Genomic DNA, 25,727 nt, shown 5'->3' with positions numbered 1-25,727 from the left:
TTATAGAAAGGTTTGACTGTATAAAGAATTATAGTATAGAAAATGTTTCGTCACGTGACGTTTCTTTATTGCCAAGACTAGGAAGAAGGAAATACTTAAAATATCTATAGCTACACAATACTTGTATAAACGACACATACACATACACATGTAGCTATATGATAAATTTTGGTAGACTATTCGAACACAGGGTAAAAGTACTAGCCACAGTGTATATGATATCGGAAGGTACATGTAGGGTAACAAGTACTCGCTACAAGTACCAGCAATTTTAAAGAAAAACAGAAGACTTGCAATAAGAGTAGACCTGTCAGTGTAACTGCCACTCGACATTAAACAGGCAAGAACAGGGTTTTTCTTCTAACACCTCAGGCCTGTCTTCATCAGCTCCAGTTTGCCAAATAACCCGCCTTTTTCAGACTTGGGATACTACATGTACCCCGAAGCTCAAAATTGCGTCTTCACCAGACAGGTACGCTCATCACAAACTAGCTCGGACAGGCCCAAATTAGTCTGCTCTTTCCCAAATGGCAGGATATTTTGGTAACAAGACCAAGATTTCTCAGGATTATTTGGCAGACTCGAGCTGTTGAAGACAGGCCTCTTAATATAGAAATGTTTTCTGTCTGAATAGAGGTTCATTTTATGCAGTGTATATGTCAACATTAGTGTAATTAACATACATGTTGAGTATGCGTGTTTGTTTGTTTGAAATAATAAATCATCCAAGGCGAACTATTAAAGTTAATTACTCTGTTACTTTGTTAAGCTGGGACAATGATTCCTCGTCTCTGATTTGATAATCCCAGGGGAGTCCCAACCTCTAGCATGATACTGTATATAGGTCTGAAGAAGCCTTATACATGTACTACTTAGTCACATCTATCTTACTTTGTGCATGGCCCAAATCAAGTTAGACAATATATGGTACGTTTAGACCTTATAGTTCTAGAAGAAGACAGCAGGCTTGCACACAAATGGCTCTTTAGAGTAAATGCCCCCCTCCCTAAATAAAGCATACTAAAGTCAGTATGATAAATATGAAATAACTATATTTATATTAACATAAGTACAAGAGTCAGATGTATCACAGAGCAATGTCAAATTAAATTTGTGCATGAACCAAATGGAGATAGACTACATGTACATGTATGTGTGGTATGTAGTTTTATACCAATTGGAAGGCTTAGAAGTAAAAGTGTAGATCCCTTTACAACCTACAGGAAAAACAAAATACTTTGACTTACATGGTGAAATCAGATACACTGTATACACATTCTGTAGAGTGCTTTACATTTTCAATGACTCTTCTAATCTACATGTAGTAGATGTGTTCAAATAATGTCGGCTCTCTCCCATTATAAGTAAATAGAGTTAAAGCTTAAGCTTGGTCTAAACAAAGAAGAGAACTTGCCCCCTTTAAAAATTCCTATCTGCCACTGCACAATGACTATTTAGAAAACTGATTTATACTCAATTCCATAAATACGTATACATGTATTAAAGCTGTAGTTAGTCTGGAGTATTATCAAAGTACAAACCTTTGACAAGCATTGTAAAGGATCTTTATAAATTAGCATTTCAGCTCAAAGGTTTTACAAAGCCTGATTTTGTTTACCACTAGTCTGTGTTATCTCTATCTCTCTTTCCCCCTCTCTCATTCTTTCTCTCTTTCATTCTCAGTCTTTTCCATAGTGAACAGCATACTTGAGTCTTTTTATTCAAAAGCCTTAGAGCCCTCAGAAAGTATAAATTGAGTTCTAATGGGTTTGCTGGTATCTGAATACTGTACATGTGTGTTTGAGAAGCAAAGACGCACAAGGAAAGTCTATCTGTATCACTTGCATTTCTAGAATAATCATGATAATTCGGTGTGCATTCATTATCTGTAGAAATCACTGTGTTCCTTTGACTTCAGAAAGTCTCAAGACAGCCTGAAGTCGGTCACAAAGTTCTACTTTTAAAACAATATAAATATGTCATTACCCTAGTTACATCACCTTTTGAAATGTGCAGGCAGTAGCATGGAGTATCATTGTACTTAAGTTGACTCTTCAAAAGTACACATGTACAACTGATAAAAAAGGTACACTTTGGAATGACCATTTTTGACCCTTTTTGCGAGAGACTGGTGAAAAATGAACACAACCATGTCATAAAAATGACTGCATTAAACAATATTGAATTTGAGGCCCCCTTTTTTTCACCTTCTTTTTGTTGTTTTAAAGACTGCAGCCTTGTAAAGAAGGGATGGTCAGGGATAAATTTAAAAAGCTGACCATGTTCGTAACCCACCATTTACTCTTTTTTGTTGCCATCCTTTGGGAATACGACACCCTGTAATTGTGAGAGAGAAGACCCCTAAGAGAGGTTTCAATAACATCCACTTTTCCCCACTTAAAGATAAAGCAGAGTTCTGGTCATACAACTGCATTGTGACAGAAACTGTGAGAAGCGTTAGAAAAGGTTAATCATGTAGCACTAAGTACTGGTGTTATACTGTGAAGTCATGGAATTATCCAAATGATACAGCTCAGTTATGTATGTAATTACCAAAGAAAAAAAGATGTCAGTCAGTCACCCAATAGTGTGTGGCAGTGAAGTCTAGAAAGTAAACAGATTTCCTTGCATAATTTAAATACTAGGACACTGCTAACGTTTAAATTTCTCAGATAGGACATACCTGACTTATTCATAATTCCTGCAAAAGAGTGCAAAGTTCTACAGAATTTGATGTTGGCTGCAAAAGGGACATAGTATCTTTAACATGATTGTAACAAAAGAAAAACAGAATGTTAGTGGTGACATGGTTGCTATGTAAACAACCTTTCCGGCCAAGTCATTGGTTTCCGCTCGTTACGCTGTGTCCTTGTACGTATGATACCTACTGGTCATCTTAAATCAAACCTTAAAAAAGGCATTCACGCCTCTCATCAAGACACCTTCACTATGCCTAAGGGACTGTAATTATTTCTACTTGTATTACTACTCTACTGTATGTCATAAACCACATTATCCTACGACAACTGGCTAATCGGACTGTAAATTATTAACTAGTTATTAGCAAGCTGAGGCTGCTGAGCAAGGGTTTCAACAGGGGAACAGGGGAACAGGGAGACATGTCCCCCCCCCCCCCACCCATTTTTTAAAAAAATTATTATTGTTTTACTTGACAATGCATTAATATCATATGTCTATTTAAAACCAGCAAATGTTTACTAAGTTGTCTTTCAGTCCTTACTGCCTTAAAAAAAAGCTCTCCATAGAAAATGGACATCTCTATTAATTTCTTAGCATTCTAACACCCACACGCAAATATGCTGGTAGAAAAATATATACATGTAACCATGAATCTCCATTGTCTAGTCAGTGTGAATTATATTCTCGCTAATGGTTGGTTGTTTTCATTCTCTTTTAATAGGACACCCATCAACAATATTGAAGGACACTTGGAGGCCTATCTGAGATGATCCTCTCCAGGTTGCCACACTGGTGATGAAGGTAACCATGGCAACTACCTGGACATCAACCCTACATCCTACCGAGGCTATACTTAACAACTACCTCACCAACAACAACAACACAGCACTGCCGTTAAACACAGAAACAGACTACAACAACAATGATGTTGTATCCGATGGTGGCCTCAGCTGGCCTGTATTGCTTCTGATACCTATCATCCTTTGCACCATCATTGGAAACCTCCTGGTGTGCTTGGCCATTAGCAGGGATCGCAGGCTACACAACCTGACCAATCTTTTCCTCTTCTCCATGGCCATTGCCGACCTCTTGGTGGCGCTGCTCGTCATGCCATTTGGACTTACAAAAGACCTACTAGGTAAGATATCCTACAAGTACATCCTGGGAGGATGTTTTATAAAACTTGTCATCAGTGACAAATGACAGTTTTCGTTATAAGCTACTGAAATCCTTGCTTCTGATTGCTTATCAGCAAATTTTAACTGATTTTTGTCATTTGTCATTGAAAAAAGGTTTTGTGAAACAGGTCCCTGGACAGTTGTACTGTAGTGAGGAGGATGTTTTACTTGAGAGAGATAATGAAAATATTCACAAGAATGGGCATTGCATGCAGATCAAAATGTAACAGGTCTTGCAAAAGATTTGCTAGTTATTGAAAAGAAACATCCTAAATATTTGAGCTGGATTTCCTACATCTATAAATTTCGTTTCGGTTTAATAAAATTTGGAGTGGACTATTAGGCTATTATTAGGCTATTATTTATCTTTATTTTATCTTTATTTAAACATTAATTATCTTTGCCTTTCAGGACACTGGTCAATGGGCCTTAGTATGTGCGATATCTGGACCACCATGGACGTCTTCTGCTGCACATCGTCCATACTGCACATGTGTACCATCAGTATCGACCGCTACCTGGCGATCAGCGACCCACTGCGCAACAAACGCCAACCAAGAACAAGACGTGGTATCATCATCAAGATCTGCATCGTCTGGGCCTGTGCAGCGGGACTGTCCAGTCCTCTTTGCATCATGGGCTTCTTGCAACCTGCAACGGTCCTCAACAATGGCCAATGTGCAGTAACCAACATCCACTTTATGATCTATGGATCGGTCGTAGCATTCTTCATCCCACTGTGCATCGTCATCATCACGTACTGCCTAACAACTTATACTCTTTACAAGAAGATGAAACTCTGCAAGGAGGGAGAGACTAGCGACATGATCCACAACAAAGACAAACAGAAGACCTATCCAAGGTTCGTTCTGCAGATGGCAAAGAGGAATGGCTTTGAGCCTGTCAAAGACACCAAGTGCGATACCTCAAGCATTGAAAGCTTGCCAACCCCAAAAGAGTGCCGACTGTCTCAATCATCTCTCTCATCAATCAATAGCGACAACAGTGGTCTTAAGCCAAATGCAACTCATCTCAGCCTTAGACGAACTATGTCGCACCAAGGCCGGAGTGGTATGAAACGGCTCAGCACTGAGCAACGAGCCAGCAAGGTACTCGGACTGGTCTTTACTACCTTTGTGGTGGGTTGGACGCCGTTCTTTGTGGCAAATATCATCGGCGCGCTCTGTCCCAGTTGTGCCCTTGATGCAACCGTGTTTACAATCTGCACATGGATTGGCTGGGGGTCCAGCATGGTGAATCCATTCATCTATACAGCCTTCAACGTCCGATTCAGACAAGCTTTCATCGGGCTCTTATCATGCAATAGGTATTACACCCTCCCAAAGAGAAATCCCTTTAAAATCTCTGAGAGGGGTAGAGAAAGGGGTCCAGACAGGAGCATCCCTATGCGGCGTAAGTTTGTTGCCTACGATGGCAGCATGAATCGCAATGGTAACACTCTTTGGTCATTGCCAGAGGCATCCCAGTGATATGACGATAATCTTTGTAAACATATCATATCATATCTATGCTTTTCTGACTAGTGCTAAAAAGTTTGACACTGAAATATTAGGTATTTTTGCTAGAAAAAAAAGGGTGGAAATGGGATACATGGTCGTTAAACAGAACCCCTATAGTTTTAAGATGCTCTTGTTCATGTAGATATCAATAGAAAGAATACGATATGGTGTGAAAAGAAATATTTATTGCTACAACTCCTTGTGCTTCATGAAACAAATTATCATCTAGACACTGCAGCATACGTGTAATAATTAAGTATGTGAGATGTATAGTATGTAATAGCTGACTAAAAAGGGAACTGAGGTGACGACGGATAAAAAGATACTGTTTAACTCCTGAAAATCCACATGTTGGACTATTGGTCCACTAAAAGTTATGGGAAGCTGGGTGATAAATCGGTGATGATCAATCGGTGGTAATTAATGGTATGAAGCTCCTAAAACATTACCCCTCTAGCCCAGATGGTACCTGTATCTATTTGTTAACCTATTCTGTACTGCACTGCAAAAAGAAAAGAATTCATTATTCTTATTGATATTTCTTTTCTCTTACTAAACGATGATAATTTGTCATAAAAACTTAGATTTATTCCTGACATTTTACCACATAAAAGACTTTCACTTTCAAGTGATTCAATTAAACTGTCTTTAGGACAATACAGTTTTGTACCCACGTGTATGGAAAAGGGTAAAAATAGATATTCTTTCCCGTATTAACACATTGACTACTGAATTCTCATATTCCCTAAGAACCACTCTGTCCCAGTATGCAATGGGTTAAATGTAAAGACCAGTTCTGGTCATGCAATTGCATTGTGAAAGAAACGTTATGGAATTGATCAGAAAAGGTCGATCATCTAGCATCTAGCATCTGCAAGGTTCTGGAATCATCAAAATGATAAGAAATTTGGCCCATTCTTCGTAAAGTTACAAGCACTATACACAGAAAGATGTATATGGGACTACTCTATATCTCACAGACCATGAGAGAAACAAATTTACCAAATATATGAATTAGTAGGCGGTTTCCCGGCAAATTTTTTATCATCATGTATTAGTCAAAACATATTCTTTCACATGATTGGTAATGAGAGCTTCCATTTCATTTTTTGAAATTGGGGCGTTTCCAATACTGGTCTTTACCTTTAACTGAAGTTACTAACCACATTGAAGCAATATTTGAAGGAAAAAGAAGTGCAGAAAGAATAGCCTAATGTGGGAGTCACTCAAGAAAAACTTTAAAATGCAATTTTGGGGACATTTTTGTATAACATTTCAAAATTGTTATAAATAAATATATAAATAATATATTATAAGTCATAAATTAATATATTTGATAGATATGAAAAAATAAATGCATCTCAAAATATTTTTTTTTAAATTATATTGGTAGATTTTTAGTTTTTAATGACCAATGCAAATCATTTTTTACTATTGGTTACAGGATGCATGTGTATGAACATCACTCTTACTATTGGTTACAGGATGCATGTGTATGAACATCACTTTGTTTGCAAGTCGTAGAAATAAAAAATAAGTTGACCAAATTACTTTACAGTAAATGCAAGAATTATCATTGATACTAAATATTTGATTTCATAAGAGGATTTGTCTTGGTAAAATGTGCATTTATCTACATGTCAAAGTTCTTTCGTTGATTATGATTGAATGTAATTGTTGAGTGTTCAATACTAATTCTCTAGAGTGAAGTTCATTGAAGGATTCAAAATGCATCTATATAAATTATTTATTTATATGAAACCACACATACATGTACAATGATATTAAAGAGGTTTTGTTTGAAAAAGAGTTCAAGTTGTAGGCACATGTACCTATATACTATACATGTACGTTACATAGCCTAAAGATATAGAATATCGGTAAATAAATAGAAGAGGCCAAATATACGCAAAACTACCATTATATTCAAAATATCAGTATATTTCATCGTTCATCGTTTTCTGATAATGAAATGATAATCTGTGTTTTAAGTATTAAATGAAATGGAAAGAAGAAAAAAAAAACTGTTCATTTTTTATGTTTGATCTGCATACAGAACGAAAATCTACAGAAGAACATAATGACCTGGGGCATTGCAAGAAATCACTTAAAGTACAAGACATCCCATATTTTCGTAATCATTTGTCATCATCTTCATTACCATCATCACAATCATAGTACTAATCATTATCATCATCATAATCTCTGTGATTTCAAGGCTCTGTATTATAAAGAGGTCCTCTTCGTCTCAATTGATCACAGTCTAAATCCGGATGTAGCCACAATGTAACTCTCAGGTGAATATTATAGATATCGACTGCCTTGAGAGCCAGACTTTGAATATTAAAGCAGTCGATATGTCTTTTATATGCCGAACTGAAACAAAAATCTACCAAGAATTATCTTATCCTTTTATTGAGTAAAGATTGGTTAAACATGACGGAAAATCAGAGACACAGTCTGTTAATCTTCGCTGGAAAATGACTGAAAGTTTCAATCATCTGCGAATTGCAGACAAAAAGCACTGTATGGTGTCCGCACTAAGACAATTTTAACATGTAAACCATAGGGATCGCAGCATGAGGGCATTTTTTAAAAGACTATTGACTGGTAGGCGGCATGGCTAAAAATCACGACTCCAATTTCGACAAAATCAGATGGCTAGATTTCTAAAGTGAGGTATATAATGAATATTCAAATGAACACTACTGCATAATAAAAATTACAAGCAGGGATTCTAAAAGTAACAGTAGGCTATGCCTTCAACTGTTAGGAGATGTGTTTGATATCAAACAATAGGTGATTTGAGTTACTTTGAATCAAACTCTTCAAGAGACGGGGCCATAGTCACTTAATGAGATATCAGTCGGTCTCGTTGTTGGCTTTATAGTTTGCATGGATACAACATTCTAGAATTTGATACTAAGTTGCGCACATCCTCTAAATAATGACATTAAAATTCAGTCTCAAAAAATGAAATAATAACATCAGATGGATATATTCCTGTACTTAAAAAACCCCAACAGCAAACATAAACACACACACACACGTACAACTGTACACAGAGGTTTTAAGCATGTACTGACAGAGAATATTTGGTGGTAAGATTAGGTTAACCCCTCTTCTGTGCTAGCAACATTTTCTTCGAGCAAACATTGTTCAAACATTTGCATGAGTAAAATTGAGACAGATGCTCATTTTTTTTAACGACACACTGCCTTTGGAAAGGTTGAAGTTCCTTTGTACTACAATTCTAAGAAATTGAGTGCATTCAAAAGCCCAGGGGTTAATACATTGAGCAAAAAATATCTACTGTGGGAATTAACTTATTCATGCAGGTACATGTTTTGTTTCTGGGAAAAAAAGAAAGAAGACATTCTTAGTTCACACATATAGTTTGAACCTGACAAATTTTGGACAGGATTTGTCACCTATGGCACAGCAGGGAGGGGTCAACCCACTGACCCCCGATTTCTCTCATTCACATAGCCTTTATACATGAGCTACCCGGTTCCTGTAGGTAGTGGGTTAAGAGCACATATTACAACGCCAACACCCACTCACCTGAAGAGTAAGAAACCGAGGGAGGTGACGGCGGCCCTGCGGACATCATCATCGACATCGCTGACCGCGAAGTGGAGAAGCTTCCTGATGGCCTTGTTGTTGCCGGTGCCGCAATAGGCAAGGGCAACGGTGTACATCCCGGACCGTCTTAAGATGGGGTCCTTGTCTCGGCTCAGACTCTCGATCAGAGTATCGGCCTCTTCAAGGCGACCGTACATAGTCTAATGGGCAAGTCAGAAGCAGTGCAATTAAATAAGGTTCATAAGATTCATCTTTACTCTCCATACTTTTAACAATGGAAATTCTTGATGTTAATATGTAAATGGTAAAAATATAGATCAAAAACGGATAAAACAGATTTCTTCTTCTGGTTGTTTCTTTTTAATTAACATGAATTGAGTTGAGTTCTTCTGGATTCCATCAAATACATAACCAACAAATTGCATTGGAAAGAGGTGCCTCATTACATCCACACTTGATATGTTTGTATGCAGGGTATTCACCAGTGTATAAAACTTTTGGTGCCAGTACCAAGCTTAGGGAATATCACAAAAAGATAATACCAAGGAAAATTCTCCAAGAGAAGGGTATCAACAAGTGAAAAATATATGTCAGTGCATACTTTTCAATCCTTAAATCTGCTTTGATCTTCTCATATTAACCGCTTTGGATGCGGAAAACCGAAATTTCACTCAATATGGGCAGAGGGTGAAGAAAGTATTGCCCAGAAACCAGTATGACATACAGTACATCAGTTTTGAATCTTGACACAAGATTTTTTTCCTGTAGGATAGATGAGGGTTTGCACTCACCAGAGCAATTCCAAGACAAAGGCCACGCAGGATCTTCTCGTGCTGTGTGTCTTGAGCATACTGCAAAACAAAAGAGAAATAATACATGTATTGGCTTATTGTGTTTTCTTTACAATAGGCTGCAACTCTATGCTGCTACATCTCCTTGTTGCCAGGAAAATTCCAGATTACACGAGGGTCTACTTGTTAGATGTAATTTGATTACTAAACAAATATTTTCTATAGACCTGATCTATTTTACCTCTAGCTTAGAATTCAAATGCTTAAAAGTGTTAAATCCCCAAATAAGGTTATATATACAAAAAGTCCTGACTTTATCATTATCATTTAGTCCAATTGATACACTAGTTGTAAATCTTATTACAATGGGACCTTTATTTAAAGAACACTGTAACAGCAAACTCATGTAATATTAAGGAATTTTACCAGTTCAAAGACTACGTGTCTTAGTACTTTCATTGCTGTTGGTGTTGTTTGTTAAAGTTTAATGATATATCAAGGTTCAACATAAAAAAGGGAATTTCCTTGGTCCGAGGTGCCACTGTATATGGCTCTGCCACTTTGCAGTGTATTTTTCCTAAATTAACACTCAATGTAATCAGATCAAATGGACATAAAAATATGTCAGTATATTTGGAAAGCTTTTGTAAATTGCAACTTCAGGACAGCAAAAATACAGTCAAACCTGTCTATCAAGGCCATTCAAGGGGAACACAAAAAGAGGCCACTATACACAGGTGGGAATTATAGACAGGTTCTACAAAGCATGTTTCCTTCTAGGGGGGGGGGGGTGGCCACTATAGACAGCTGGCCTTTATATAGAGGTGGCCTCCAAGACAGGTTTGACTGTATTTGTTGGGATTCGGGATACTTACGCTGACCATGTCCTCAATGGCTTGAGCTGACTTGGTACCGACCATGACTAGACCCATGCCTAGACCAGCAGCCTCACCTACGGTATGCAATGAACAAAGAATGAATTAATCAATCAATCAATTAAGTAAATACATGGATCATGGTCCGGGGGGGGGGGGGGGGGGGGGGGGGGGGGGGGGGGCTGCAAGCTCATGGGTTTTGACCTTTTCAGGCATTTAGGAAAGGGTATCCAGAGGCCTCAAAATAAGGATTTTTAATGGTTAAGTTTACACAAAATGGGCATTATTTGATCAACTGATTTATGACAATAGCAAAAGATCAGATTTAACAATTTTTTTTAATGGAATTTAAAAAAAATACACTGGGGAAGTCAGGATATGATGTTAAGAGAGAGTTAGAGAGCGAGAAAGAGATGGAGAGAGAGAGCGTGATAGAGAGTGTGTGAGAGAAAGAGAATTGGAGAGATAGATTACCTGTGACTGCATCGTCTTCATAGAGATTGCACTTGAGCTGTTCATACACATCTTGTCTTGCTGTTCCCATGGCAGCAAGACCTAGACCTAAACAACCTCCATGCCGCACCATCTGAGGAAGGAGGGGGGGGGGGGGAGAAAGAATTGAAACAAACAGTTGATAGTTATCCAAAAGTAGTCCTTTGTAAATCTTAGATAAAGATGCAATAATTTGATTATGTCTTGTCTTGGTGACTGTACATGTATTTTGTACCCACTACAACTATTGTTCAAAAGTCAGTATCATCCTTCCTTAGCAAACTTCCAGAACCAGTTACGATCTTCCCCACATCTTTCTCAATCTCAATTACATGTATTATTAGGCTCATCATCATCACCATTATCATCTTTCATTCACATTTTATAGTTAAAAAACTTACTTCGGCCTTACCAGTTCATGGACTCACTGAAGTACATAATCATCATCATCATCATCATCTTCATCTCCATTTACCAACCCTCATTTTCAGATTACATGAGCACCATCACAATCCCTAATCCTGTCATACGTGTAGTTGTTAGTGTCGTCACTATGCTGGCACCACTACCACCACCATCGCCATCAGCAACATGACCACCACCTCCATCTTGACACAACAAGTACCACCATCATCACCACCACCAATTATTTCACATACCTCTGACGTAGCCTCTTTCAACTGACCGAGCAAGTACTCAATGATATTTCCTCCGTGATTGGCATGAATCAGACCAAGGGCATAGAGACCGCCCCCATCCTGGTACGTGCTCCCGCCCGTCGAATCTTTAGGGAGGTACGTCGACATCAGGTTGAGGGCCTCCTTCTCATGACCTCTATGGATGACCCCTAGACTGGCTGTGGCAGTGAACTTGGCCCAGTTGGTGGCTCTAGCAAGCCATTCAAGGTTGTCTCTACAGTTGTGAATAAAACGTTATTAATGTGTAATTGGAAGAGATTCCTAAATTGATAAGTTTACCCAGTTGCACTGAGACAAATTCAGAAAATTTTGAGCAAGGCTGTTCATAAAAGTTTTCATATCATTAAAAGTTCATAACTTTCTTATTAGTTGTCCTATTTTGCTCAAACTTTGTTTGATTGGTTTGTCTGATTTTTCTGCTTCAATTTAAAGTAAGTTATTTTTGGAAAGTTTATGAAAGTTCTCCACAAATACAAGTAGAAGACAATTTTGTTTAACCCTATGTTAACTGGGGGGGAGGGGGGTCAATTTGACCCCCCCCTGTAGAAATTTTGCGACTACTCCGAAACCGCGGCAGATATAAAATTTTCCTTTCATGACTTTTTACTTTCGAGTCTTACGCATCTTTTAAAACAATTTTTTCGAAAATCGGATCTACGGTTACAAGGTCACGTGACCTTTAGTCTTTGCATGTCAGCTGAAAATCGCTCATTTTCGTGATTTGTGTACAAAACATATGTAAAAGTCATTTTTCCTAAAAATAGATAAAACATTGGTTATTCAGTCTTGTTTAAAGTTAAGATGTTTGTTTTGGGGTCAAAATAGTTGAATTTTAGTTATAAATGAAATAAAACAACAAAAACAATAAAATACATAAGTTAAAAAAACAATGAAATACATAAGAAATTATAAAAACAAGAGATAACATAAGGAATAACCTGGCTCTTCCAATTTTTTGTGTTGTTTTATTATTCCAAATGGTGTAATAAATATATGTAGTGAAAAAGAATACTTAAAACATGAATAATCTATGATTTATGGGCAGAAATGTGAATTTGATGACCTTATTTGCATAAATTACCATAAATATGCAAATGAGTGAATTTTTGAAATTACCATAGTATTCTATACACTTCACTTGACGTGCATGCAAATTTTCGCGGCGATCGGCGGTGAAACGGCCGAGATCTTAGGGGGGGGGGGGGGGGGGGGGGGTCAAATTGACCCCCCCCCCCCCCCCCCCCCCCCCCCCCCCCCCCCCCCCCCCCCCAGTAAAAACCTGGTCTGAAATAGCCCAGTTAAAATAGGGTTAAATAAAGCAATTAAAAAAGGTTAGATGAACCTGCATTTCCTATAGTGTAATATTTTCCTCAACTTGGCTATCAAAGGTTTTGAAAGTCTTTATTTACATGTGATAATTAATTTTAATATGGTATAGGGAAAAACAAAAGAAGACTGGAGAATTGGTGAGGCAATAATTACCTGAGGAAAGCATCACTTGTTGTACCACAATGCATGAAAGAGTTAGCGATGACTGTTGCATTGTGACACACTGAATTCCTCACAGATTCCTGGACAAATATAATAAAGTGAAAAGCAAATACAATATTGTGGGATGTACAGGAACATGTACAAAGGCATTGATAACACAACATTTCCTTTACTTTCATCAGTATTCACAGGATTTGACCATTTCAAAATACAGCCATTAATATTATCAAAAGAAGAATGTTGGAACTGATGTCAGGCACCCTTTTCTCTGTAATACAAGAATCATGACGTTACATTGCAATTTTCTTGTCTATGGGGAATTCCATTGCAATCTATGATTAATTGCTGTACATGTACATGTATATAGGCTTGTTCATATGTGCCGTTGTTTAAAGGTAAATACCATTTTGGAAACTGCCCTCCTCTCAAACAATGAAATGGAAGCTCTTATTACCAATCATGTGAAAGAATGTGTTATGACTAATACGTGATGATACAAATTTTGCTGGGAAACTGCCTACTAATTGATATATTTGGTAAATTATTATATATATCCGGACTGGATAGATATAGGGCAGTCCCATATACACCTTTCTGTACAGTGCTTGTAACTTTACCAAGACTGGGTCAAATTTCTTATCATTTTGATGATTTCAGAACTTTGCAGTACACATCAATACTTATATGCTAGATGATCAACCTTTTCTGATCGATTCCACAACATTTCTTTCACAATGCAATCGCATGACCAGAACTGCTCTATACCTTTAAGCGAACTTACGCTTACTACACTTCACTTTTGTATCTCATAACAAACAGATAATTAAGTATGTGTGGGACCATTGTGGTTGTGCGCATCCACTTGCTTCATTATTCTCACTTCCTTTGCATTCAGTGCACAAAACAACCGCCAAGATAAACTGTGGCAATTTAGCGCAGCTTATGAGAACAAGTTTTGAGGGAACAAGATTTGTTTAATCCCCTTCTCTTTCAGAAACAGAAACTGTTCGCTCCAGCATGAACTTTGCAGCCATGGAAGTCATCTTATGCCCCATTTTTCAATAAAATTTTATAGGAAAATCAAACGGCACCTAGCTGACCTTAGTGTTTTCGAGGAAAAGAATATTGACCCTGTTGCTACATATCAAGAAATATAGATTAAGAGCAATGGTAAATTTAATGGAAATAGATATTACTTCCATCGTGACACTTACAGCCATGGAAGATGTTTACCGATAGAACTGGTACAGTTTCTACGGAAAATCAAAAACTAAAAGGGCGCTCCACTGACCTTGGTGTTTTTGAGGATAAGCATATCGGTCTTGTTGCTTCGTATCAAGAACTGTAGATGAAGGGCTATGGTGAGGTTACCGCTAAGAATCTGAGTCAGCTTGTTCAGTTGATCTCTGTGCTCCTTCTCCTCTGGGGATAACTGTAGAAGTAAAATAAAATATATAAATCTTATCTTCTTAATAGTGAGTAGTTATATTTGATCTAATTGCATTTTATGTGATTTATGAAAATAGTTATGTTGTGTTTTTATGTGATTATGCTACGTTATATAATCTGTCTGTTTCATTGTTGTCTTGAAGGGTGGTTATATAGGGAATCAGCCTTGACAGGCATGGCCTTTGTTGATCCACCACCCTTCATCCTTCTTTCAAAGTCAATGAATGTTTTTATATTTATATTGTTGAATTCAAACAGTTTGTTTGTATATCTTTTGATGTGTTTTTAAACAGATGTTAACAAAAATCTTGGGGGGGGGGGGGGGGGGGAGAAGGAGCTTAGAAGCCCCCCCCCCCCCCTTCCCCGGGCTATATTGGGTTAAATTGGAAGCGTACCTGTTCATCAGGTACAGGAGCTTGAGATGAAAGGGCTTCGATCTTCTCTGCTTTGTCAACATCTGTTTCCATGGCTTCACTGAAAATAGAAAAATGAGGAGAAGCGATAGCTCAGTCGGTAGAGCAGTGGTCTCAAAACCCGGCGACCCGGATTCAAAACCAAGGCAATGCACAAGTGCCCTTAGGTAAGGCATTAATCCTCAGGTCTCTCAGAGAGGACCTCTGGTTGCTTACTAACAAGCATTTATGCTTTCTTAATCTTAGCAGTCAGGTAAAATAGCCACCACCACTACTAGATATAAACAATACAGTATTTTGTCTGCACATGTTCATTGATCAATCAGTTTTGTATCTATCACTGATCTCATCTATGCATTGTTCTTTCTACTTTTCAGCTGGGGTATGCATAATTGAATTATAGTTAGAAGTGAAATAAAAACAATAAAAAAAATAAAAGGTATGAGTTAAAAATAACAAAGAAATACATACAAAATTATCAAAACAATAGATAACATAAGGAATAACCTGGCTCTTCCAAATTCTGTTCTTGTATTATTATTCTATGTTCTAAGGAATATATGTAGTGTTATCTAACTATCCATCAATCCATTGCTTGATCCTTCTTTCTTGTTGGCTTACCCTTCCTTCTTCTCTCCTTCTGCTGGTGTGGTTGCAGGAGCTGGGGTGCTATCTGTACTGGGTGTGCCCACAGTCTTGAGTGAAGCTTGGACGCGGGAAAGGAAGTGTTGTGTAGCACTCTCGTACAGGTCAAATCCAATCTGGAACGCCATTAGAGGTTGGTCCTATAAAGAGAAACCACATATGCATTTGAAGAGTTTGAAAGTCAAAAGTTATTGCAGCTCCCCTTTTAGATTTCAAACCAAAAAGATATGTGACTAGATGGAACTTTGATGCCTCCATCATAGAGCAATTTTACAAACCAAAACAAAAGAAATTTTTCAAATTCAAGTTCAATTGTAATCCATTAACAGGTTCTCAGAATATTGGGATTACAAGCAATTTCTCATATACATATATGACCCTTTGATCTTTGACCTCATGACCCTAAAATCTACTCAGTTCATTGGCTCTGCAAGATGTCCTGAGTTAAATAGTAATCCATATGTCAGTTCTAATGAGAATGCGTTCACAAGCTATTTTTGCATACATAATGAGCCCATGACCTTTGACCTCATGACCCAAGAATCTACTCAGTTCATTGGCTCTGCAAGATACATACATGATCTAAGTTTGGCAGGAATCCATCAATCTGTTCTAATGATAATGCGATCACAAGCTATTTTTGCATACATAATGAGCCCTGTGACCTTTGACCTTTGACCTCGTGACCCCAACATCTAATCAGTTCATCAGCCCTGCAAGATACATACATGACCAAAGTTTGGCAGGAATCCATCAATCGGTTCTTCAGATAACACGATCACGAGAATGGGACGTACGGACGGACGGACAACCCGAAAACATAATGGCCCGAATTCACAAAGCAAGGTTTGAGCTCAGACCAAGGTTTGAGCTCAAACCTCCTTTTGTTTCGCCAAACCTCCCTTTGTTATTTACAAACCAGGTTTGTAAATAACAAAAGGAGGTTTGGCGAAACAAAAGGAGGTTTGAGCTCAAACCTTGGTCTGAGCTCAAACCTTGCTTTGTGAATTCGGGCCAATGCCTCCGGCTACTTCGTAATGGAGGCATAAAAAAGCTTGCTTGTCAGATTTTTCGGAGTAAATTAGCACCTGTAATAAACGTTTTTCCCTAGAAATTTTTGGAATAAAGTTTGAAGTTCCATATGCCCTCTTTTTCAATCTGAGACCCAAAAGGTACTTAAACAATTTGGCTTTATCAGAGAATTTTGTGAGTAAATTAACAGCTGAAAATCATGTGATAAGCTTTCCCCCTCCTAGAGATTTTGGTAGTGAATTAATTTGAAATTTTATGAGCCCTCTTTAAATTTCACATCCCAAAGGCATTTTATGGGGACTATCAGAGATTTTCGTGAATAAATTAGCCCCATTTTTTTTCTGGAAGTGTACCCCCCCCCCTATTTTTTTTTTCTTTTACAGAATCACAGACTCCTTCCCAACTGCAGGTGGAGATCTTACTACAACTGACCCAAAACCAGCCCTTGCCCCCCCCTTCCACCTAACACCCTAAAAGAAGCCTCAAGTGCATAAATAACAAATGTACCCATATGGTACATCAACAAATTCTTCTTTTTCACAGACGTTTTTTAAATTAGGAACTGCAAAAAGCAAAAACATATTTTCATTTCGCTTGTCAGAAAATATTGGGAAAAAAACACATTATATTTTTAGTAAATTTTTTAGCTTTTACGAAATGCAAAAAAACTTACTTTTGTATTGCCTGTCAGAAAGTTTGGGAGTGTACCAACATATGTTGTTTAAATAAGCTCTTAAAAAATGTGAAAACTTATTTTGTTTCGCTTGTCAGAGAATTTGGGGAAAATACCATATTTTTCTGGAAATTTACTTTGACAAAATGTGAAATTTATTTCGCTTGTCAGAAAATTTTGGGAAAGTACCATCTCCCTCTCACTCTCTCTACTAAAAAAAAAAATGGCGACCTTACCCCTCCTTCCAAGATGAGCTTGTCAAGGATATCAGCAACGGCAGGAGGATCGTCTAAGAAGATGAGACACTGACAGACGTTAATGAAGTCTGGGGTTGCCAAGTTGAGGTACAGACGAACCAGCATGCGCAAGATCTGAGAATGAGCAATTGTATTGAAAACTTCACTAATTTGAGCTGTATCTCCCTTCAAATGATGTATTGTGTAGGTACAGCAAGGACCTATACTCAGATATGCCAACCTCTTGACACAAAAAAAAACAGACTGAGTATCCTAAAAAATCAGATTTTCACGAAAACTCGACACTACCACTGGTAAAAATTTCTGAAAAATGTTGTTCTGGTAAGTACGGTCAAGTAAAATGTTTGCTCTTTCATTAAAATTTAATGAGAAAATTGTAAAACAAAGTTTTTTTGGGGGTTGCAGGGGTTTACTTGTACATGTTTCTATGCGATTCTGCTGTTTTTATGGGGTTTTAAAAAAATAAAAAAATAACAAAAATGTACTAAATACGATTTAATATTGCTGGTTGGTATCTCTGTATACACAAAGACTGCTTATGGAAGACAAGAACAAGTTACATTTATTAAAAAAAAAAAAATTTAAAGCTGGGGGGTTTACTACGTCATATGTGAATGAACCTTATATGGGCTTTGATACTTACTGTGCTTCGGAATGTTTTCTCTTGGAGTAGTGACATGACGATGTTCACACTGTACTTCAACATTCCCTTCACATCATCCTGAAATGAGAACAAATGATAATCAATTTAAGGAAAGTCTGTATAAAACTCTCATCCTGCTTCTGTCTTGCCCTGTAAAAAGGTTAAAGAGAAAGCCAACTTTTATAGAAAATTGCTCCGAAAGTCTCAATGAAAGCAGACAAATACACAAATTAAAAGAAATTTGATGGATGGTGAATAAGTTACATATATATCCAAAATTTGAGATCAATATACCTGAGAAAGTTTAATTTGGTGAAAAGTTTTGGTCACTTTGATTTTTTTTGTGACAAAAAATGCCATTTCGCTCCCACACACAAAATTACTAGAATTTAATTATTTTCAAAGTGCATCACTACATCATCGATGTCACTGTCATCATCACATAAAATCGCCATCATTATCAATCATCTTTATCATCATCACTATCATAATCATCATCTTTATCACCATTGTCGTCACTATCATCACCACCACCACCATCATCATCATCACCACCAACATCATCATCACCATCATCATCACCACCATCATCATCATCATCACCATCATTGCCACTATCATCATCATCATCAACACCATCATCATCACCACTATCATCATAGCCACCATCATTACCACCACCATCATCATCACCAACATCATCATCATCACCATCATTGCCACTATCATCATCATCATCAACACCATCATCATCACCACTATCATCATCGCCACCATCGTTAAACACCATCATCATCACCAACATCATCATCATCATCATCATTGCCACCATCATCATCATCACCACCATCATCATCATCACCATCATCATTCAGGTACTCACTGAACTAAGGATAGCCTTCTCAAAGACATCAATCCTCCTGGTTTCCAGAGCAATACCGATGGCTTGTTTGTAGAGACGCTGCTCGAAGCAACGCTGGAACATCCTATTAACTATCTCTTCCAGGCGAGAATCGATAGCCTTTGGTTCATCTGGGTGATCGTGGTTGTGCACACGCAGCTTGGTATAGAAGTCAATGCACTTAGCTGTGTGGTGAATAGATTCATATTCAGTTATTGACATATCAATTGAAATCTAGCCCCCAAGACAATCCAATTCATATCTCCCCAAAATGTTCAGCTTTAAAAAATGCTTTCAATTGGATAGTCATATCATTTACTGATTTGTGGCTCCCTTTCCTATTCAGAAAGCTTGAACTGAATTTTGAACCACTACAAAAATAAAAGCATGTGGACTTAATTCATGGTAGGTACTTGTAAATTAATCACTACTTTGAATATCAAACAGAAGAGAACAAAAAGGCTTTTATGTCAAGTTCCTCTAGTCTTTTCCCCAGTCAGATGTGTTCAAAGTCATGCTGAATTTTTTTTTTAACCAACCAAAAACCAATTGATTATAAGTAAATGCTAAACTAAATATACAAGCAAGATAAAGAGAACAATTTGTCAACACTATTGTAGGCAGTATTTTTAAACAAGTCACTCAAGGCAGTAAATATTTTTCAAAAATATTTGACTCACAGATGGTTGTCTCTTCGTACTCAGCCGTTGCGTTGACATTAAAGAGATTTCCCGCTCCTAGAGCATATGTCAGGGACTCCTCGAAGGCACCAAGATGATAATAGACCTACGTGACAAACATTTCAAAACACAGACTTTCTAAGGATTTGTCACAGAAGGGAATAACGTCAATGGTTATAGATATAATGAAGATTCATACATGTATATCAGCCTTGTTAAGACTTGAATTAAATTTGCACAAGAAAATAATCCTGTATTTCCTGAAATGATTCTCAAATGTAATCGCATACTAATTCCTGATACCAATGAGTGCCAACCAATATAAATCTCACCAAAACATGAACAAAAACAAAAATGCCTGTTCTTATATTCAAGTTTGGAAAAAGTGAAGAAAAATACACACACAAAAAAAAGATTTTCAGATTATGTATTGGCGAGTTACATTTCAAATTTTCTACTGAGATTCACCACATAATTCAGATTTCTCACTATACTATGATGTGAATTATTTGACATGTACCAGTGTAGTTCTAACAGTATGAGCAATATATATCTTTCATCAGCCAGTAAAAGTTATGTGAAAAGAAATAAAACATGGTCAACATACCTTTGATGCAACAAGAGCTGCCAGTCCCCTCTCTGGAAAAGACTCATCTTCATACAGCATCTCACTGTGTGGAAGAGAGAGAGAGAGAGAAAGAGAGAGAGAGAGAGAGAGAGAGACAGCACAGCAAGAAAGAGGGAGAGAGAAAGAGAAGAGTGAGAAATAAAGAGAGAAAGAGGAAGGCAATGAGAAAAGAGAGATGATGGTACAAGGTGTTACAATATGATTTGAATAATCAATTTGTTTATAAATTGCTAATAATCTTTACTACATGTAATGTACATGAAAATTACATGTACCGGTACATTACATAAACGTGTAAACATCAGTAGGGGACGTGAAATTGTGTATTCTTTGGCAAATCAATAGGGTGATAATCGGGCCAATATGTCCATGTGGTTTTTAAAGATCGTGTGTGAATAAAAGTTGTGGCAAATGCACTGAGACTATCACCATTTAAAAATAAAACTGTGCACCAGTTTCCAGTCATATCCAACAAAATTTAGAAGTACACAATGCCATATAGAGATGATTTGGTTCAGATAGACGGTAAAGAGTCTGCCTGTCAAATCAAAGATCATAGGTTTGAACCCAACCCAGGCTGTTGACTGAAGCCTTCATCATTTTGCATAATAGAAACTGACTTTCTCTGCCATTATCTGGATAATGGCTGTGAGAGCTGTAACGTGTTCACGGGCAAAATGATCCTTCTTTTAGAAGGATAATGCAGGGGAAGCTAACCTGATAACGTAAGATGCCTTCATTCTCTCATAACAAGAAATTATTCGCTCATAATTTTATGTGCATCTATCGTACTCAAGCCGACAGCTTCATACAATAGATGCTAACAGCCTCGGAACAAACATGAATAGATAGTATACCGTATTCGCCGGCGTAAAGGCAGCAGTATTTTCGAAAGAGAAAATATCAAAAAGTCTGGGTGCGGCCTATGCGTAACAGTCAAAATCGGGTCACCTCGAACACTGAATCGCCGGTCAAAACAGCATGTATGCTTACATATGGGACTACAATGACTATACCAGTCAACGTACAATGGTACAGGAAATTTCTAAAATAACTCCACACATCTTACCGAAAATTATGTGTTGCATTGTTGACATGAAGTTTTGTCAATCTCCTGAATAAACTTCATGAATTATTTTTCAAGCAAAAACTACGGGTAGAACTATATCAAAGTTCGTGCCAGCGCATCGCTAAAGTATGGACCGCAACGGAGCTACCGCGCACCGCAACTGTGCATCTGCTTTTCTTTGTATCCATTTCAGGCAATTTTGCATTGCATTGTGGTAGGTAGGGGTATATATCGGCGAAGCTAAATTACAATAATTTTTGAGGTAAATACACTTTTAAACAAGTTTTTTTCCTTAAAATTGTAGTCATGTAGCGTTGCACCTTCCCCCCCCCCCCCCTTTTTTCCTTTCCTTCCTTCCGTCTACGAAATGTCAAAATCGGGGGTGCGGTCTATACGGCGCTGCGGCCAATAATGCAGGCAAATACGGTGCTGAACTCATATGCATGAATCATCTGTATACGCTTACATCTTTTCAACTGTGTCTGCGATCTCTGCCCAGAAGTCATCCACAAGTTGGTTCAGCCTCTCCAATGCAAAGGACTAAATGAAAATGTGGGCGGAAAGAAAGATTACATTGTATTTCTTTTGCAGCCACAAAGCTTTCTTTTCTGATAACTGTCTAAAGTACTCTAGATCCAATGCTTCATTAATTTCGTCACTGCAAAAATGTTAACAAGATACATGAATGGTCATTCATTTATTCTTTATACCGTATAATAATAATAGCTCGTTCTTATATAGCGCTTTTCAGGACCGAAGGCCCTCTCAAAGCGCTTTACAGATATATATTATTACCCCGGTCATTGGATTCAGGCTTACCCGCACACAATATATGCACATAAGTAAATATGTATGTATAAGTAAATTTATATTTGGTGTTTTAATTCCAAACTGACAATGAAATATGAAATTTCAAACATGTAAATCGAACAAAATACTAATTGTATTTAATTCTGTCTCCAAGGTTTTCTCAATTCAATCGAGTGTCTGCAAACATATAAGCTTTTTCAAATACCTGGGGGGTGTTTCACAAAGATCCTAAGTTGAACTTAACTCTAAGTTGGACTTAAAAATTATGGAAAGCCGTTAGCGACTTTGAAAATATTTTGTAAAAGTTATTTTGAAAGGCGTAAAATGTTGATTCAAATCATTCATATTTTCTATCTTCAAGGAGATTTCATGTTCTTGATGTGGAATTTATAAAAAGTCTAAAATACTTCAATTTCGCTTTTGAATATATTTTATTCTAAGGCCACAAATGGCTCTCCATAATTTTAAAGTCCAACTTAGAGTTAAGTTTGACTTAGGATCTTTGTGAAACACCCCCCTGGTCTTAGACTGGGGCTTTTTTTTAAATGACCTAATTACAGTGTCATACGCTTCACATTTCTGTATCTGATAACACAATGCTCATCAAATAGACAAGGTCCTCTGTTGCTCACAGTCGCTATTCATTTACACAATAAAAATCAAGGCATTTTTTGCAGCTGTTTGAACAAGCCTTTACTTGGCACTAGGCACACATAAAGTTGATGTTTAAAAATTTCTAGCACATTACCTGGAGCTGAAAGTCTGGCTCGTCCAGAAGAGAGATCACCCCTCCTAGAAGGAAACAAATAAGAATGCATTTTGAAATTTGGTTAAAATTTTAGATAGCAATATAGACAAATTGATGAGTCTGGTACACACAATGCTTAGCTGTTGAAAACCATATGTTTATGGAATGAAGGTCGAGTATAGACTTCATTTCCAAATGTAAATATATTATTATTATTTGTTTGGGGAGGATTGGTTAGATAGTTATCTTTGTTGAATTTCTCGACATTTTTTGTGAGTCCCAAGCTTCAAATTCAAACAGGAAAAACATTTTCACCACATGGACTTGATAAAGCCTCAGATAATCGATATCAACCCTGTCAGGGGTACAACCAAAGAAACAAGAGGAAAAATGAACAGTTAAGCTGTGGCTCGCTAGCGTGAAGCCTCCATTCGCGATAGCGTGCATGCGGCCTTATGGCAGGATATGAGTTAAATGGCCGAAAACTCCCTCCTTTACTCTAGTAGAACTTTCCGCATTGAGCACTGTGCACACAGTTAACGCTCTCTCATTGGCTGAGCGGCTCGAGCGGCTTTGAATTTAACTTAAGCGCAACTTAACAGTGCAATGGCAAGGCCAATACGTAATATTACATAACACACTGACATGTCAGACACGCGTAAGATATTCAATTTTTCAGATTCGGGTAGTGGGACCGCTGATTACATCACTAAAATGTGATATTTAAGGATATATTTTCCATTGCAAATGTGGTTCTTCAGTGACTCTGGCATGATATGGTATGTGTGGGATATGTGATATGCTATTATGCAATGTATTTTAAATAGAGTAAAGGAGCCGGTAATCGGCCAGCTCCAGTTTTAGGCCGATTGGTTGGATGCAAGGTAAGATCCCTCTAAAATACATCACATAATAGCATAACACATATCCCACACATACCATACCATGCCAGTGTCACTGAAGAACCACATTTGCGATGAAAAATATATCCTAAAATATCACATTTTAGCGATGTAATCGGCGGTCCCGCTACCCGGATCTGAAAAATCGAGTATCTTATGCGTGTCTGTAAGAAATATGGGTACCATAAAATGAGCTTTATTTCAAGTATTTTTCAGATTTAGAGCCCGATTTTGTGCTAGTCGCAAGCTCAAAAGTATCTCATCGCATGTATTAAATCAATGCAGCCGCACACCGCAACGCACACACGATATCTCTGTCTAATTCACATTCCAATATCCGATCACCGCAGTACTAGTTTTCGGCCTGGCGAGCTCCGGGGAGCTCCGGCGTGGGATATCTGCTCCGCCCGCTAGTGCTATAGATCAGCACGGAAACGCACGGCGCGTGCGCGCGCTTCCTATTGACTTTGTACATGCGGCCGAAAACTGGTACGCTATGCCGAAAACTGACTCCGAAACAGTGAAAATTGAAATGAATATTGTCATGGCAATTCGTGATTTTTTTCTGGGATTCTTGTTTTGTTTAAATAATAATATTTGCTTCATGATTTGAACAAAAAATGATTATAAATAGGAAGTAAAGGGTAAAAAAAAATAGGATTTTGTCTTAAGTGGCCGAAAACCGGTTCCTTTACTCTAAAGGGATTTTCCATGCATCCAACGGACCGGCCGAAAACTGTCGACGGTCGATTACCCCCTCCTTTACTCTACGCCCAGTAAAACTAAAAGGAAAATTTCTTCAAATTTGCTCCTGATGTGGTTCAGACTAATTGTCAGATGTGATTTCAACTTTTTTCAAGTCAATTTTGTGAATATGTATTTTGCCTAGCCTAGTCTACCTGCAGCTGCACCACATACAGAGATTTGGAGAAACAAATGAAACTTACTACACAGATATGAACGTGTGGGACAGGGCAATGTAGGTGAGTCAGCAAACTTTTCTCACGTCAATTCCATCCAACTGCTATAAGACATACCCATTGAAATATACACAAACACAACATTTTCAATATAATTAAAAAATGAAAGTACCTGCTGATGTAATCTTCATATCGATATTAGAACGCCTTCCCTGTTTGAAATCACTGAAAATAATCTGGAACAGCACCGGGCACTTGTTTTAACAAATTTAAGATAGAAAACGTTTCCTACAAATTGTACATAGAGGGCGCTATGTATTGAATATCTTTGTGAGCTAAAGTTTAGTCTAGCTATATTTTATGTTTGTTAATTTGTTGCAAATGAAAATCAACAAAATCTCTGTAGAGGGAAAAAGTATGGAAAAATAATAGAGATAACTTTTTAATCTTTTTTAATTCTTATATTTGTATAGAATACCTCCCCTTCTAATTCAGTCTTTGTTTTCCTTCCCTCATTTCTGTAACAAGATATTGTTATTACAACTCCCAAGTCTCTACACCGGTATTTTTCCGACCCCCTGAGTTCACTCTAGGCCACTAGCTCGTAAGGACGAATCTTTTGTTCTT

The 25,727-nt window shown here is 37.5% G+C and overlaps 2 protein-coding genes across 3 annotated transcripts in view; one reads left to right on the top strand and one right to left on the bottom strand.

Annotated features, from left to right (window-relative positions):
• The window catches only part of LOC105440540 (5-hydroxytryptamine receptor 2A-like), a 32,621-nt gene extending 26,366 nt beyond the window's left edge, over positions 1–6,255 (top strand). For both annotated transcript variants that reach the window (XM_011670843.2, XM_011670842.2), the window contains exons 3-4: positions 3,422–3,838; positions 4,290–6,255. In XM_011670843.2, coding sequence (XP_011669145.2) covers positions 3,496–3,838; positions 4,290–5,368 — 1,422 coding nt within the window. In that variant the 5' untranslated portion in view covers positions 3,422–3,495 and the 3' untranslated portion in view covers positions 5,369–6,255. The remainder of the gene's footprint in view (positions 1–3,421; positions 3,839–4,289) is intronic.
• Positions 6,256–8,943: 2,688 nt separating this feature from the next.
• Positions 8,944–25,385, bottom strand: LOC588746 (26S proteasome non-ATPase regulatory subunit 1). Its single transcript, XM_030982242.1, has 17 exons — positions 25,273–25,385; positions 23,279–23,322; positions 22,187–22,260; positions 20,631–20,694; positions 20,024–20,129; positions 19,326–19,528; positions 18,443–18,520; positions 17,779–17,913; positions 15,814–15,977; positions 15,175–15,253; positions 14,622–14,762; positions 13,322–13,410; positions 11,801–12,053; positions 11,124–11,235; positions 10,650–10,726; positions 9,775–9,834; positions 8,944–9,183 (listed from the first exon to the last, which is right to left on the bottom strand). Exons 1-17 carry the CDS (start codon positions 25,289–25,291, stop codon positions 8,959–8,961), a joined length of 1,923 nt encoding a protein of 640 aa, XP_030838102.1. The 5' UTR covers positions 25,292–25,385; the 3' UTR covers positions 8,944–8,958.
• Between the last annotated feature and the right edge of the window lie 342 nt (positions 25,386–25,727).

This window comes from Strongylocentrotus purpuratus, unplaced genomic scaffold (assembly GCF_000002235.5).
Source record: "Strongylocentrotus purpuratus isolate Spur 01 unplaced genomic scaffold, Spur_5.0 spur5_scaffold_12, whole genome shotgun sequence".
NCBI lineage: Eukaryota > Metazoa > Echinodermata > Echinoidea > Camarodonta > Strongylocentrotidae > Strongylocentrotus > Strongylocentrotus purpuratus.
Note: the sequence above shows the minus strand (reverse complement) of the source record. Positions and strands in the feature narration are given on the sequence as shown.